The 14,807-nt window shown below is 39.4% G+C and overlaps 1 protein-coding gene across 2 annotated transcripts in view; it reads right to left on the reverse strand.

Annotated features, from left to right (window-relative positions):
- The window catches only part of ATP6V1H (ATPase H+ transporting V1 subunit H), a 38,767-nt gene extending 24,947 nt beyond the window's left edge, over window positions 1–13,820 (reverse strand). The window contains exons 1-7 of one of the 2 annotated variants that reach the window (XM_031612788.2): window positions 13,675–13,820; window positions 12,373–12,499; window positions 6,268–6,370; window positions 5,595–5,684; window positions 3,543–3,656; window positions 1,844–1,948; window positions 908–961 (exon numbers count right to left, since the gene is read on the reverse strand). In XM_031612788.2, coding sequence (XP_031468648.1) covers window positions 908–961; window positions 1,844–1,948; window positions 3,543–3,656; window positions 5,595–5,684; window positions 6,268–6,370; window positions 12,373–12,476 — 570 coding nt within the window. In that variant the 5' untranslated portion in view covers window positions 12,477–12,499; window positions 13,675–13,820. Of the gene's footprint in view, window positions 1–907; window positions 962–1,843; window positions 1,949–3,542; window positions 3,657–5,594; window positions 5,685–6,267; window positions 6,371–12,372; window positions 12,500–13,616; window positions 13,641–13,674 lie in introns of those variants that run through there. The other variant, XM_090137587.1, reaches the window with a different exon arrangement.
- Window positions 13,821–14,807: the final 987 nt, after the last annotated feature.

Raw genomic sequence — 14,807 nt, forward strand, 5'->3', positions numbered from 1 at the left:
GTGATATATAGCAGTCTTTCATCTTTACTGTTTTAAATTCTGGTCAGGTGGTAATTGAAAAGGCTTTTCTCTATAGGAGGCTAGCACTCCAAAGCTATAACTACTTTTCTAAAAGAAACAAATTCCAAGTTCATATTTAAGTCTTCTGAAAGACAATGAACACTTACAGTCTGCAAGAGGGAAAAAAAAAGACCACACTGAATTCTACTTCACATTCAAGAGCCACAAGAAACTGTCTGAGTCACAACAAAGTCAAAAATCAAGTGTTACGATCTTTTGCATTTGCTATACTGCCTAAGTTTATCTCTAAGCCCAACACTCATTATAGCTACGTGCAATTCAGTATAAATGAATACTGATGAGAAAATGATCATCTACTCTCCCCTGAATTCAGGCTATTCAAATATGAACAGCATTATAGCTTCAAAAACATTCTTTGTAATTTCATGCTACAGAGATTTGAGGGACAATGTTTGCTATAATATCCGATATGCCTTTTCAAGTTCCGCACATTATAAGAGTCATAAGCTTCATACTTTGTCTTCTTCTAGCGAGACAGTTCAGTACTAAACAGTCTTGTGCAAATGTTAAATTAATTGCCCATCTCTTCTTTAAGTTATAACAGTGAGGTTAGATACATCCGCAGTTTTTAACAACCCAATCCAACTTGTAAAATATACACTTCCACTGCCAGTATTTTCTGTGAAAACAATCTTTTCCAAAATAATTTTATTCCTTGGGGCCATCACCTGGCACCCTGCAATACAGTTCCAATTCCATTTTCTGTTGTTGACTCCAGAACACTTCTGCACTTAATCTTCTCACTTCTCACTTCTGCTTCTTAATCTGAGGAGTGGATATCGTTCACCTAAAGTACCAAATTAACAAATCTTAAAGAAATACTCACATCACTTGTGGAGACTGCTCCTGCTTCTGCAGAACCCCCTGTACCACGTAGCTTCTACCAAAAAAATACAGAAGTTGAAAATAAGAGCTGTCCTTCATCCTCACAAAAGGGTTGTTCCCAACACTGTTTTGATTCTCCCATCCCTATAGTTATAAAAAGCTAAGACCATTAGATATTTTTTCTGCTCGATATATTACAGTAATATAATGCAGTTATTTCACAAATACCCCATCATGACTTGTTTTGTAGTTTAAGTGTAGATTTACAGAATACTGTGTTCCATCTTCATTCTAGGGCTTAAAAGCTGTTTCCTTGAATCTTTCTAGCAGAATTCCAACTTTATCTGGAAGATTTTTCTTCCAGATAAAAAAAAATAGAACTCTTCATAAACCTACAATTTGAAAAATACACCTATGTTTTTTTATTCTCTGGACTCCGCTTCTGTTACAAAACTACCTTAGAGAATGACAAATCACCAAATCACTAGGCTTTGATAAGGCAAAGAACCAGGTAAATCTCAAAAAAATGAATTCAAAAGAGAAAAATTCATATCTGAAGGACAAGCCAGCAGTAAGCAGTTCACATTAAGCTAAGGCCATACAAATACTGTCCAAACAAATCAAAATTTATTTAGCTTCAAGAGGAAAATAAAAATTTTTTAAATTGAAAAAGACTCAGTATAGTAAACTGGAAAAGCTTTTCCATATTCACCTCCTGCCGCTATTCGTCCTAGTAACAAGTTATGAGAAGCAAAACATCAAGAGACAAAGAAAAAAATCTCATGCTTTCTTTTTAGTGTCCAGAAGAGAATGAACAGTAACCAACTGAAAAAAAAAAACCAAAAAAGTTTATTTTTAATCCAAAATCTTAAGTTGAAATTTCAAGAACTGGTGTTTCCAAAGTCATTCTAACATTTAAGCAGAAGTAGGTTTTTACCTGTGAACTGAGCTGAGTTTTAATCCAGTTAAAATAGTAATTCAAGTCACTGCCTTCCATAAGTTCTCTCCCCCAAGCAGCCAGTTTGGCAATAATTCTTGCTGCCTGAAAGAGAATACAATAAAAAAATTTTTCCAGACACAACAGTTTCAGGATTTAGTGTTAGAGGGTATCTGGAAATCAAGTTTAAACAAAACATGACCCCCTAGAGAAATCTGTTTCCTATGTAAGAGGATCTCTATTCCAAGTAACTTTATTTTGTATCTGCTTTGTAATAAGTGGTATATTTTCAGAATGTTATCAGATAGCTGTAGCTGATAGAACTCACAAAAAGCTACAAAAAATGGGTTTATCAACAAGCTAATGTTGTAGGATACTACTACAGTCATAAATCTATCAGCCCTATGACACAGTGGTCTAAAACATACATGAGTGTGCTTATTTCTGCACTGGCACATGCCATAATTGCTTAATGGCTACAAGCTATTCAAGCTGGCTTTTCTTTCCCTTAAGCTGAAGCAAGTCATTTTCAAGATGGAAGAAACTTCCAACCCTGAAAAAGAAGAGCAGAAAACCAAAAGGAAACATGAAAATTAATAATGAACTTGAGGCAAAAATGTTGCCAGGCTCAGTGTTTTCATGAAATCTGCAGTGCAAGAACACATGCAATGAACCAGAAGACTGCATTCCTATATTAGCCTTTCCAAATAATTTCAAACTAACTCTACACTGCAGAAATACTTGAGCCTATTTCAGAGATCACAGTGATCATGGAATATTTATATATTAAGAAGCAGTCTAAATAAGAAGTTACAGAGGCAAGGGTCAGTTTGCCTGAATGCAGCTCCATGATGCAGTGAAAAGACTATTTCATGCACCTTTGCACTGCACTGTATACAGATATATGCAGCACCACTGCTCTTTGCTGGAGGGAGTACAAATGAGAGTACAATGATCTCTGTCCTGAAATATGTCAAATCCACTTCTGAACACAGTCAAATAACTTGAAAAACCCTTCTGTTCTGAAACATGAGATACTAGATCTCCAGTTTGCCATGCTTCTGAAACCCTTGTATCTGTAATTCATTGTTTTGTATTGTTTTGTTGTTGTTTTGTCTCCCTCCTACCTCTCCCCTTCAACTACTGAACTGCCATTATCGCAAATTACCATTTTTCTCACTTTCACCCTTCCAATACCTCCCCATCTCACTGCGTAAGACTGGACAAGTGATTGCACAGGGGTCTTCCTGCCAGCCAGAGTAAAGCCACCACAACAGTAAAACCACTGTTTCTTCACCAGTATGTTTACAAACCATTGTAAGCAGACTTCAAGCGGCATTATTATAACTTGCAGTGAGATATTTCCCACCACTGGATTAGAACTTAAATTCTAATATTCATACAGCACAGCAACCATTAATTGACAGCTATCACAAAGGTTGTCTTACTGTGCCTAACTCTAAAGCCTCTTCTTTTCTGAATACTGAAAACCTGCTCCAGTCTCCCAGAAAAAGACGTCAACAAACAATACAGCTTTTCCTTCTAAAAAGTAGTCAAGTGCAGCTTATACTAAGAATGACACAGTTAGATTGCAAGAGGAAACTTTGCAGTCTAAGCAGTTTCAGACACCAAAATCTCCAGAAGAAAATCAAAAACAGCATTTTACTGTACCAGCTACCAAGATTTATTGAAAGCTTACCATATGAACAGTGAAAAGATCTTGTCGATTCAACATTGGCAGAAAGTAGGACCATGCAGTGTTTTTACCACGTTTAGCATAATCAAAGAAGATACAAACACGCTGATGATTTTCCTGTAGAAATTAAGAGAGTCAGGAAAAAAAAAAAAAAAAAGAGAGAGACCTGCAAAAACATTTAATATAAGACAAATATATTGGCTCCTCATTATATTGATAAGCCAATATACATTACCAGAGGCCATGGAAAATTTTCAGTTCAATAGTTATTTGCAGATACAGTCTATTTCAGCACTAACAAAGTTCAAAATTTAGGGAGGATAGAACTGAACTTGGGAACCCTAGTTGTTTCTCAGAGCTCCACTACTTGATTCAGTAAAAAAATATACCAGAATAAGAGAGTGAGAGACTAGTTAAACAATGCCATTTTCATAGAGGACCACCACTCCTCTTCAATAAAGTTTATACAAAGTTTTCCACCTGTTTTTACTTCCATACAAAAGCTGGTTCAGCTGTCACATCAGGCAACCTGAGCACCAAGAAGACAACAAACTCAAATCTGTTCTAGAGAGCTTCTAGGCTAAAACACAAGATATCACCTGAAATAGGACATTGTGCACAACTGCTTCTAGCATTTTGTTTAACAACAGCTTTGCAAAGCACCTACATCTTTAAAGAAGATCAGAGAAGACACGAAAATCTAAAGGAGAAAGGGGAGCTATATTTCCTAGTTGTTTTAAACATCTTTTCAGAAAATGCAATATTTGGATTTCTGTTCTTCCTCAGCATTTCCACAAGCTTTCTAGGTTGTGGATAAGATGCTGTTATTCTAAAGAGATGCTTCCTCTTTGAAGTCAAGCTACTAAAAACAAGTACAAAACTCTCTACCAAGGAAGATAAACCTGCTCAAAACACTATAATAAGGCAACTTGCATGAGTACAGTATCTCAGTCTCCACTACCCCAAGAAATTTATCAAACCCCACTAACTGAAGGTCTTTCCTCCATGGATACAGCACCCTAGTAACAACACTATGGATGAAAAATTAGCTAGGCAAGCCCACTTACTGAAGTGCCATGCATACAGCACAACATGACCTGAATGCATGCATGATCCAAATACTGGCATCTTACCAAGTGTCAGAGTTGCAGCCAACTCTTCCTTCAATGTAGCAAAGTTACTGCACTGGGCTGCATATTTCTATCTTCTTCATTTACTGGGTAGGACTAGGTATCACTGGTTATCTGATACTCATTACTCTTAGAACGACACATTGTTGAAGTGCTTAGTATTCTATCAGGCACGTATCGAAAGCCACACACAAATATCTTATTGTCTGCTGTTCAAACTATGGAACGAAAAAAAAACCCTCAACCCCAAGGTCTCAGGAATAGTGTCTTAATGAACAGCCTCAGTTTCGTGATGATCAGTGTAATGAAAAAATGAATTTAATCAAATAAATCACTGAACATTCACACTTATGCTACATGAAGTCCAGCTAAAATGATCAAAGATAAGTTAATTTTAGAACAGCTATGAAGGAGACAGGATTGAAAGAAGGAAAACACAATAACTTCAACGTGTTCTCAGTCAAAAAATAAGTCTCCAGTTTTAACTATGCAAAATTTCAGACATACTGTCCTAGTGTATATATGTTGGAAATCCAAACCTGCAAGAACTACGCCTTCTTGCAAAGGGTGGCCAAAATGATACCTTCATAGGAAAAGCTTCAACAACTTCACGTTCGTTGTCACATCCTATCTACACACTGGGAAATAACTGAGGTCACAAATTGTTCCTGAATATCCAAATTTTATAACAAATAGGATTGAGAACTGACAGAAAAACATATAGGCATATTTTTTTTTAGAATATGAACATATATATGCAAGACTAAATCACCCATGCAACTTTAGCTCTGACATTTAACTTCTTTCTGAAGACAGAACCTGCAAGTTTCATAGAATACGAAACCTATATAAGCTTGAAGGAGACTTCAGTAAGCATTCTAACATTCATTTAAAGACTTAAAAATAAGACAGATTATTGACCTACTTGTAGCATATCATCAACCATAGTCAGAATGTACTGAACTGTCTGTTCTTTGGAGATATGAGTCATCAAGTTTATAAATGTTTTAGCACACTAGAAAATAAGAGACATTAATATTAGTAATATCATCATCACTCCTTTTGATAACGTAAAATTGTGAATTAATGAGATTCCATAAAGTCTTACATAGGCACTGAGCATCCCAACATCTTAATTGCAATAGAGATACCACTTGGCATTACACTACAAGAAAATTTTCTGTCACACGGAACACAGAACTCTGAACTGCTGCACTGTAATTAGCATGGCACATGACATTCACTGTATATGTTTCTGTCACTATGCAAATTATTACCTATTACATAGTTGTCAAACACTACAACTTGGGGAAAAAAAAACACAGAATACTCTAAAATTAAGGTAGAAAAAAAAAAACCAGAAAGCTCTATGTCTTCAGTGCATCTCCCAGTTTTCACCCTCTCTCCTGCCTGCCTCTTTAATAACATACCAGGTGATTAAATGAAGGCTGAGTGTACATCTAGCAAAAAAAAAAGTATATTTTTATACAGGTCTTATACTTCTTCCATAACATCTTAACTGTACTGTCAACTATAAAATACAGTTTCCTTCCATCCACCTCCCCTGAAAAGGTATTATTAAAAGAAAGAAAAGTTACTTGATTGCCTTCTGTTTGCAACAGCTCCTGTTTCTCTTCTGGATTTCTTTTCTGTTCAAATCTTTGAATAAATTCACAGTCTTCACCTGAGATCATCTGCCCTCTGAAAAGCAAAACACAGAACCATTAGTATCACACGAGCAGATTATTTCAAAACATCCTTCTTTCAACTTGGTATCTCAACAGTACTGCTTTACCAATCCTACATTCTACAACAGAGAACAGAGGTCCTTTCTGCAACTAGTATCACACACAATGAACAGTCTCCCCAAATCCTTCCCTGTGCATTGTCTCTGTTTAACAGCATTCTCTAAGTCATTTTTAAGTTTTCAGAGGAGGAATGCAATGGTCACTGAAAATAGTTAAAAGAACTGAAATACAATAAGCCAAAATTATAATACAAAATATGAATAACAATAACCCAAGCTGAAATCAGTGCTGAAAAATGAAGTTAATTGCTCTTTTAAGTTTGCCATAAGCAATGAAGAGAACTTTAAGAAGTGGAGAGAAGTTAATTTATAAAAATTTAAAAATACAGTAGGAATCAAGACATTTCAGCTTTTCACAGCTATTTAAAAGTTTATCTGTGTTCAAGCTCATCCAATCACATAGTAAGAGGGCTTGAAATAGTCAACTGTTGTGAGGCTACTATAGGCTAACTGATCTGTCTGATCTTATCTTTAACCAAAACAAATAATGACAAATAAGTTAATATTCAAGGGGTTAGTGCCATCATCAGTGCTATCTCAGTAAACTGTTAACTCAGCTGTAGAGCTGGCACAATATCATGTCTTTTGTGGTTTGCTACAATACAAAACTTACCATCACACCAAACAGAACAGTACAGACTGGTACTCTTCAGGTAAGAAGTTTGATTTTAAATCAAGTAGTCTTGGAATTTTTTTTATTATTACTTATTTATTTTTTAAATTGACTAGTAGGTGACTAGCTTGACTAGTTAATACCAGGACCGAGTCAGGAAAGAAGAAAACTGTACACGTTACCATCATCTGCATAAAAATCAGAGGGTATGTTAAGTATTACACATTGCTTTGTTCCAGTATTTCCAAGATTCATCTCTTCACATTTCCACTGACACAGCTGCCTCTTCCACTTTTCAAAGCCACACAGCATAGATTCTTTTAATTAATCTTTTCCATATTCCAGGTTGGTTTCCAGATACTCCTCAACTAAATGTTCCATTAAGATCTTGGTAAACTCACAGAAAATTTTCACTTTTTTTTTTTGTTTCACATGAATTTATAAACTACAGAAACATAAATAAGACCTACACCATGTTCTCAATTTTATTTTTCCTTTAATGAGGATAGCTTCATTACAAAAAACACCTTCTACCTATTTAATTTTCAAGCAAAGAACATAAGCAGCTCAGTACATCACCTGCTATTCTTGCATTTCATTGCTTTTTAAGGAATATTCTAATTTACACTGAGCAAAGGCAATTAAGACTTACTAGATGGAAGACTCACGGTAGTTTCTACTAAAATTGAAGTAATTATAGAGAAAAAAAATAATTACAGTGATGAGCGTTCTGCCTTTTAGATTAAGTTATTTCTTTTCTCTCCTATTAAAAATAGTTGGAGCAGTTGAAAAAGAACCAACCCTTTGCCATAAATACTGGCCATAACTACCACAAATTAGCATCCACTAATCACAGAATCACAGAATCGTAGGGGTTGGAAGGGACCTCCAGAGATCATCGAGTCCAACCCCCCTGCCAAAGCAGGATCCCTACACCAGGTCGCACAAGTAGGCGTCCAGGCGGGTCTTGAATATCTCCAGAGAAGGAGACTCCACCACCTCCCTGGGCAGCCTGTTCCAGTGCTCCGTCACCCTCACCGTAAAGAAATTCTTGTGCACATTGGTGCGGAACTTCCTATGCTCCAGCTTCTGGCCATTTCCCCTTGTCCTGTCTCCGCACACTGCTGAAAAGAGTCTGGCCTCGCCACTTTGCCCCCCACACCTTAGATATTTATAGACCTGGATCAGGTCCCCTCTCAGTCTTCTCTTCTCAAGGCTAAACAGACCCAGCTCACTTAGCCTTTCCTCATAGGGGAGATGCTCCAGGCCCTTCACCATCTTTGTGGCTCTCCGCTGGACTCTTTCCAAGAGATCCCTGCCTTTTTTGTACTGGGGAGCCCAGAACTGGACACAGTACTCCAGATGAGGCCTTACCAGGGCAGAGTAGAGGAGGAGGATCATCTCCCTTTACCTGCTGGCCACGCTCCTTTTAATGCACCCCAGAATGCCATTGGCCTTTTTGGCCACAAGGGCACACTGCTGGCTCATGGCCAACCTGTCGTCCACCAGGACACCCAGGTCCCTCTCCACAGAGCTCCTCTCCAGCAGGTCATCCCCCAACCTGTACTGGTGCATGGAATTATTCCTCCCTAGGTGCAAGACTCTACACTTGCTTTTGTTAAACTTCATCTGGTTCCTTACTGCCCTAATGTTTCAATGCTGGCCAATCTAGAAACACCTAGATAATAATGATATAAAGTAACCAGATGAACTATCTGTTTGTAAGAATACTGCCACTCAGGAAGCACTTCAGAGATAACTTGAGGTGAATTTTTCATTTTTTGCTTTAATGATTGAAAAAGCATTACCCTGAGAAGCCTTGTTTTTTTTTTTACAGGCAGGTTGTTATAAAAGGTCTGCCAAACTTCAAGGAAGAAAGCTTTCAAATTTTTGCTTTCATCTCACATTAGACTGCAAGGATGGGGGGAAGTAGATATGGCCACATGTAAGAGAGAAGCAACATTTGCGAGACCGCTGCTTTTAAAAGCTCTTGGTCTGTCAAGATGATTCACAAACTTATGATTCCTTTTTTTTCCTTCCCCCTAATTATTACAGATTCTCTCCAGCAGCATTTCTTCCTTTTTTTCTTTGAATGATGCTGGACTCTTGTCCATCTGCTACAAATGCATGGCTCATTTTCTTAACTATCTACCACAATGTCAAGGCATGATCTCTCATCTGGTTATCTACATTACTTCACATGCACCAAAAGGCCATTTACTGGATTCAATTGTTGGACAACAGAGACGTAGAAAACCTACAGTGCAGCAAGATGCAATTTCCAAAGAGTTCACTTCTCCAAGAAATCATTTACTACCTTTAACAAGCAAAACTGCATTAGGGACAAAGTACCCTATAAAGACAGTATTACCCTGAGGCAAATGCTGAAAACAACCACACAGAGCATAACAGTGGCGTACCACAGTTTCAACCAGACAACAGCATCAACATCTCTAACCTCCTCAGAGTTTCAAAAAATCAAAAGGCACAGAACTAATTGCCCTCAACCACATTTAGTTTCCAAAACAATTCCTCTTCAATTGTTCCAAGGTCTGCTTATTTTTTCTCCCAAGAAGAAATCTTGTTGACTTCCAGCTTGGTTTTCTGAGTTTCAGTAATAAAATTAAAAAAAAAAAATTCCTCAGCCTCATTTTGGAAAAGTCAGCAGCAGCAAACATAAGTACAATATTTAGGTATGATGACTGTACATATCACATGTGTGATAACAGTATACACAGAAAACATCAAAAATCAGCAGCTATGTTAGCGTGGTTTGACATCTAGTTTACAGCTATAACCTTCAGATGGAGTGAACAATATGCTGGTTAATCTTTAGCTTGAGTTGACTCCAAAAAAGAAATCAGACTAGTGCAGCCTAACTGTTAGCAAGCCATATTGCTTCTGCACTGAGGAACTTTCTGCACTGCAGAAAAGAACTTCAGAAGCCCTTCCTTCATGATCCAAACTCCATTGCTATTGTGAGTGGTGCTGCCTTTAAACCACCGTTACGGAACTGATGCAGCCAGATTTAAAAACAAAAACAAACAAAACACATTTCTTGTGAGGTTCTTTACTTCCAGCTACATAAATGCTGTCCACACTTCACAGAACACAAATCAGGTCACGCTTAAGTTGATGTGTTAACTTAAGAAAAATATACTTTTACACGGACACTTAAACCACTAACTGTACAGACCATCAGAACAGCAGCTCAGAAGCGAACAAAGAAAAGTGTCCTTGAAAACCACCAGCACACCAGCTTCCTTCTACTCCCCAGAGAGAACAAACTACTCTGACCTGCTTCTAGCAGGTCATCAGAAGCCAGCAAATTCCAGCCAAAGCGTGCTTCGTTCTAGAAATACCAGCTAATACAGCTGCAACATCTGACTTCTCAAAAAAACCCTTAAAGCATCAGCCAGCCTCAAAGACTCTATCATGCCCAAAACTGGCTGAAGTAGAAGGGATGCTTCCTCTTCAGAAGTTGCAAAACTTTATATAACATTTCCAATAACTAATGATAAGGAAACTCCTCAGCTAAACAACTAGTTCTCCTCACAATGCTCTTTAGTCCCTCTAGCATCACTCATGCTCATCCCTGAACCTACCTTAGTCAGCCAGCCAAGCTGTTATCAGTAAATATAAAGCACAAAGATTATATTTATGGCTAAGAGCAATAATAAACAAGACACAACCTCATTGACTTACAGAGGACATCAAGCACTGAGCAGTCTCACAATACAATCACTAGCCAGACAGCCAGATGCAGTACATTACCCTCCCAATACATCAGAAACAAAATAATTAGCACATTCTTCTTTTGTAGAGTCCATAGCAAAACAAAATCAAATTGTGCATTTAGGATCTGAAAAAGAACCATCAGCTCTACCTACTGGTCAAAAGAAGTTATACAGAAAATTGCTGATAAATAAACAAAACCGCCCAATCTTTATACATAATCACAGAAAAGAGGATCCCAGAACAAAGGCAAATTATAAATGGTAGGCCACATTAAACAGAGTCAAGCAATTAGTACTATATTTATTCAAAAATGCAACTTCATACCACACAGAACCATCTCCCATATGAGAAAAGCAACAGCTCAATTTTAACAGCTCAATAACATGAGCCACTAGAGACTCCATGAAAAATACTATCCCACAGTCAACGGATCAACAGTGAACAACTGTACTCCCACTATCATCCTGAGTAACTGCAAATCAGCCAACAGAACAGAACAGTTGCCAGGCCTTCCTTCTCAGAGAACATTTTCTGTCATATAAACAGTAACAGCAAAAGTCATTTAGACGTGTCGGCAAGTAGCTGCCACTCTCAAGTTACAACCCCAAACTTGCTTTTTTGCCTGCACAGTCACTGTAATATCACACCATGAACTAAACCAGGAAGAAATTCATCTGAAAAATAACTCAGAAAAAGTTTCCACTATAGATCAGTTCCTTAATCCAGTTTACCATACAGACATATAAAGAAGAAGAAAAAAAAAACAACAACAAAATCACAAATAGAATAGGCAAGACTGGACTACCCAGCTCAGCACTCAAGTCAGCTGTCACTCATCAGTTCCTACTGCACAAGCATTTCTCGGCTTGCACATGTACAGTTTTACATGGAAAAACACCTGCCTTTCTCTGAATTGATGAAGTGATAATCAGAAAGCACCAGCAGCAGTGTCTCTACCTCTGGAATCATCAAGATATCTGCCACTTGAGTTACAAAGCAGCTAACACTGAAGCTAATTTGCTACCATACCTGGACACTCAAGAGATAATACCGCTTCACACTTTGCACAGTGAGTATTCCTCATAGTCAAGAATATCAGTCAATAATAATGCAGGAATACAAGAATTCTGCATTTCCCTTCAGGTTACAGAGATGAGAGAACAAGCAAAATTCCATTTCTTTACCTCATTCTCTACCTCACACACAAATCCGTTTCCGCTCCCTTGTTTCTTTGTCCTTTTTATTTCTCCCAGTTTCCACTGCTGTTACTTATTTCCATTGCTATTACTTCTAAAGTAAATTCTGACCTAATGTGAAATGGCAGCACAGCTCTCCTCATAATGAAGTATTTGCTTCCAATTATTCCTTGATTTACTTGCTTGTTTTCCTAGATTTTTTCCAGTTGTTCCACTTGTTTTCCAACTTTTCTAATGGCATCATGACAGCCTGTCCTGCATTGTAATGTTTCAGTATACCCCAAAATCCCAAGAAGTCTAACACATAAGTAATAAATCAATCAATGATTTGTGAAAAAACTTTACTTACTGGAGGTAGGACTGCCAGTTTACTTTGTTTGCCCGAACTTCTGCAGCTTTGGCAGCAATGATATTTGTTGGTACAGCAGCATCTACAGCGCCTCGAATATCCATCTTAACTGATATTTAGAATACACCTAAAAATAAAAGTTACATTTGAGAGCTTTTGTTAAAGTATTAGTGAGCTGAGTATCTGTCCAATGCTTTCAAGTAAAAAATAAAGTAATAAAACAATATCCGTTTTCAAGTGCCCCATTTCCTAAAATCATATTCAGTACTTTCTGAGAAACCAAAGCACCTACCATGATGCCTTCCCTGAAGCAAACGAGGGTTTACATGCCATACACTGAATTCTAACCACAAACAAGGTTGGTAGGATACAATAATTATTAAATTACTTCCAGCCTTGTTAATTCTCAAACAACCTAATGACACTATCTTTTCTACACAGCTCAAGTACCCCTACATACAACAGAAGCCGCCTGCAAATCAGGACTGATGATAAGGCTGACAATTCCATGCACACACACACCAGCCTCCCCACTGTACTTCAGGACCAATCTAGTTCAGCCACTTGCAATTATTAAACTAGTTAAATAAAAAAGCATACAAGCATATAAACTACACTAGCAGAAAAAAACAAACCCTATATAAAGCAAGTACCACCTTACATAGGCTAAGATAGTGACCTTCACCACTTCTGCTTTCTCCTTCCCTTATGATTTAATCTCCAGCTGACTGTGATGCCAAAACAAGAAGTGTGCTTGCAGAAGCTCGGGGCCCGGCTGGAGCAGGAATCTGTTACAGCCCAAACCGGACCAGGCCTCCCACCCACCCTGTTTGTGGGCCTTTTCATTTCCCGTTACATAAGTTATTAAGAGCAAACTGGCACCTCCTGTCCCACCCTTAACAGGCGCAGCACCTTTGCATCACTGAGTGAAGAAAACACGACGCTAACAAGAGCGAAATAAAATAAAATAAGCAATGAAATTGATTTCCTTCTGAAACTACCTCCGTGATCAGACACCCACAAAGACGGCAACGATCGCTGTGCCCCCTCAGCGACCACCAGAGGTGTCTCAGCACCACGAGGCCCAGCCAGAGCCGCTCCTCGTGCAGCCAAAAGGACGGGGCTGCCAAGAGCGGGCTCGGGGCGGGCAGGGAGGCCGTGGGGCAGACTAAGAAGGGGCTGCCTCCCCCCCAAACGGACCGCTCACAGCCCCGCAAAAGAATATGTGCCCTGGCAACCCTCACCCGGGAGCCCCGCACACGAAGCCCGGTGAGCGGCACGGCCCGGGCAGCGCCCACTTACCCCCAGCAGGCCGGCAGCAGCGCTGACCGCTGGAGAAACGCCGGGGAGCGCCGCTCCGCAAAGCGCCCGCCGTCACGTGACGCCGCTCAGCTGACGGCGACGGCGGCCGCCGAGGGCCAACTCAGCTCAGTTTGCGCATGGCCACCTGGGCACGCTGCTGGCTCACATTCAGCCGACCTCCCGTCTATACACCAACGTCCCTTTCCATCAGGCAGCTTTCCAGCCATTCTTCCCCGAGCCTGTAGGGTTGTTGTGACCAAAATGTAGGACCCGACACTTGGCCCTATTGAAACTCATGCAGTTAACCTTGGCCCATTGAACCACTCTAGGTCCTTCTGTAGACATGATTCTATCTTTTTTATAAACCAAAGTACAAAGGATTCACAAGACAATCAGAACTACACTTGAGGCTTTTAAAATGGGACTTGCAGAACAAAGGGTCTGGAGGGCAAGGTCTCTGTGTTGCAGCTGAGCTCCCTGGGTTCGTTCAGCACAGAGCAGAGGAGCTGATGGAGGCCTGATGGCGGCTGCAGCTCCTCACAGGGGCAGCTGCTCTCTGTGGCAGCGACAAGGCCCGAGGGAACAGCATGGAGCTGCGCCAGGGAAGGGTCAGCTGGGGGTTAGGGAAAGGGGCACCACAGGGTGGTGAGCATGGAGCAGGCTGCCCAGGGCAGTGGGCATAGATGGAAGCTGACGGAGTTCCAGCAGTGTTTGAACAGTGCTCTCAGATATAGAGTTTGAATTTGGGGTGGTCTTGTGTGAAGCCAGCTGTTGAATTTGAGGATCCTTGTGGATCCCTCCCAACTCTGGATATTCTATGATCCTCTGAAAGCATCAAAGGCCTATAGGGTGATCCTACAAACTACAAGTCAACCCTCATCTAATCAGAGGCTACTTCAGGTTTTCTTCCTTGAAACTTCCTCAATCACCCACAGTGATACTTCTGCCCAAACCCCTGATTTCTCACCTCCTCTTGAGCACACTTCTGGCTGAAGTAATACCAGTAACTGAGTACTCTGAGGACTATGATTCTCAGCTCTAATCCCTACTAATATTATTGCTTCAAATGCTTTGTAGAAAAGTGTAAGAAGAACAAATTCATGGCTTCAATTTGATGCCCAATGTGATCTCTT

Source organism: Phasianus colchicus, chromosome 3 (genome assembly GCF_987193195.1).
Source record: "Phasianus colchicus chromosome 3, bPhaCol1.hap1.1, whole genome shotgun sequence".
Classification (NCBI taxonomy): Eukaryota; Metazoa; Chordata; class Aves; order Galliformes; family Phasianidae; genus Phasianus; species Phasianus colchicus.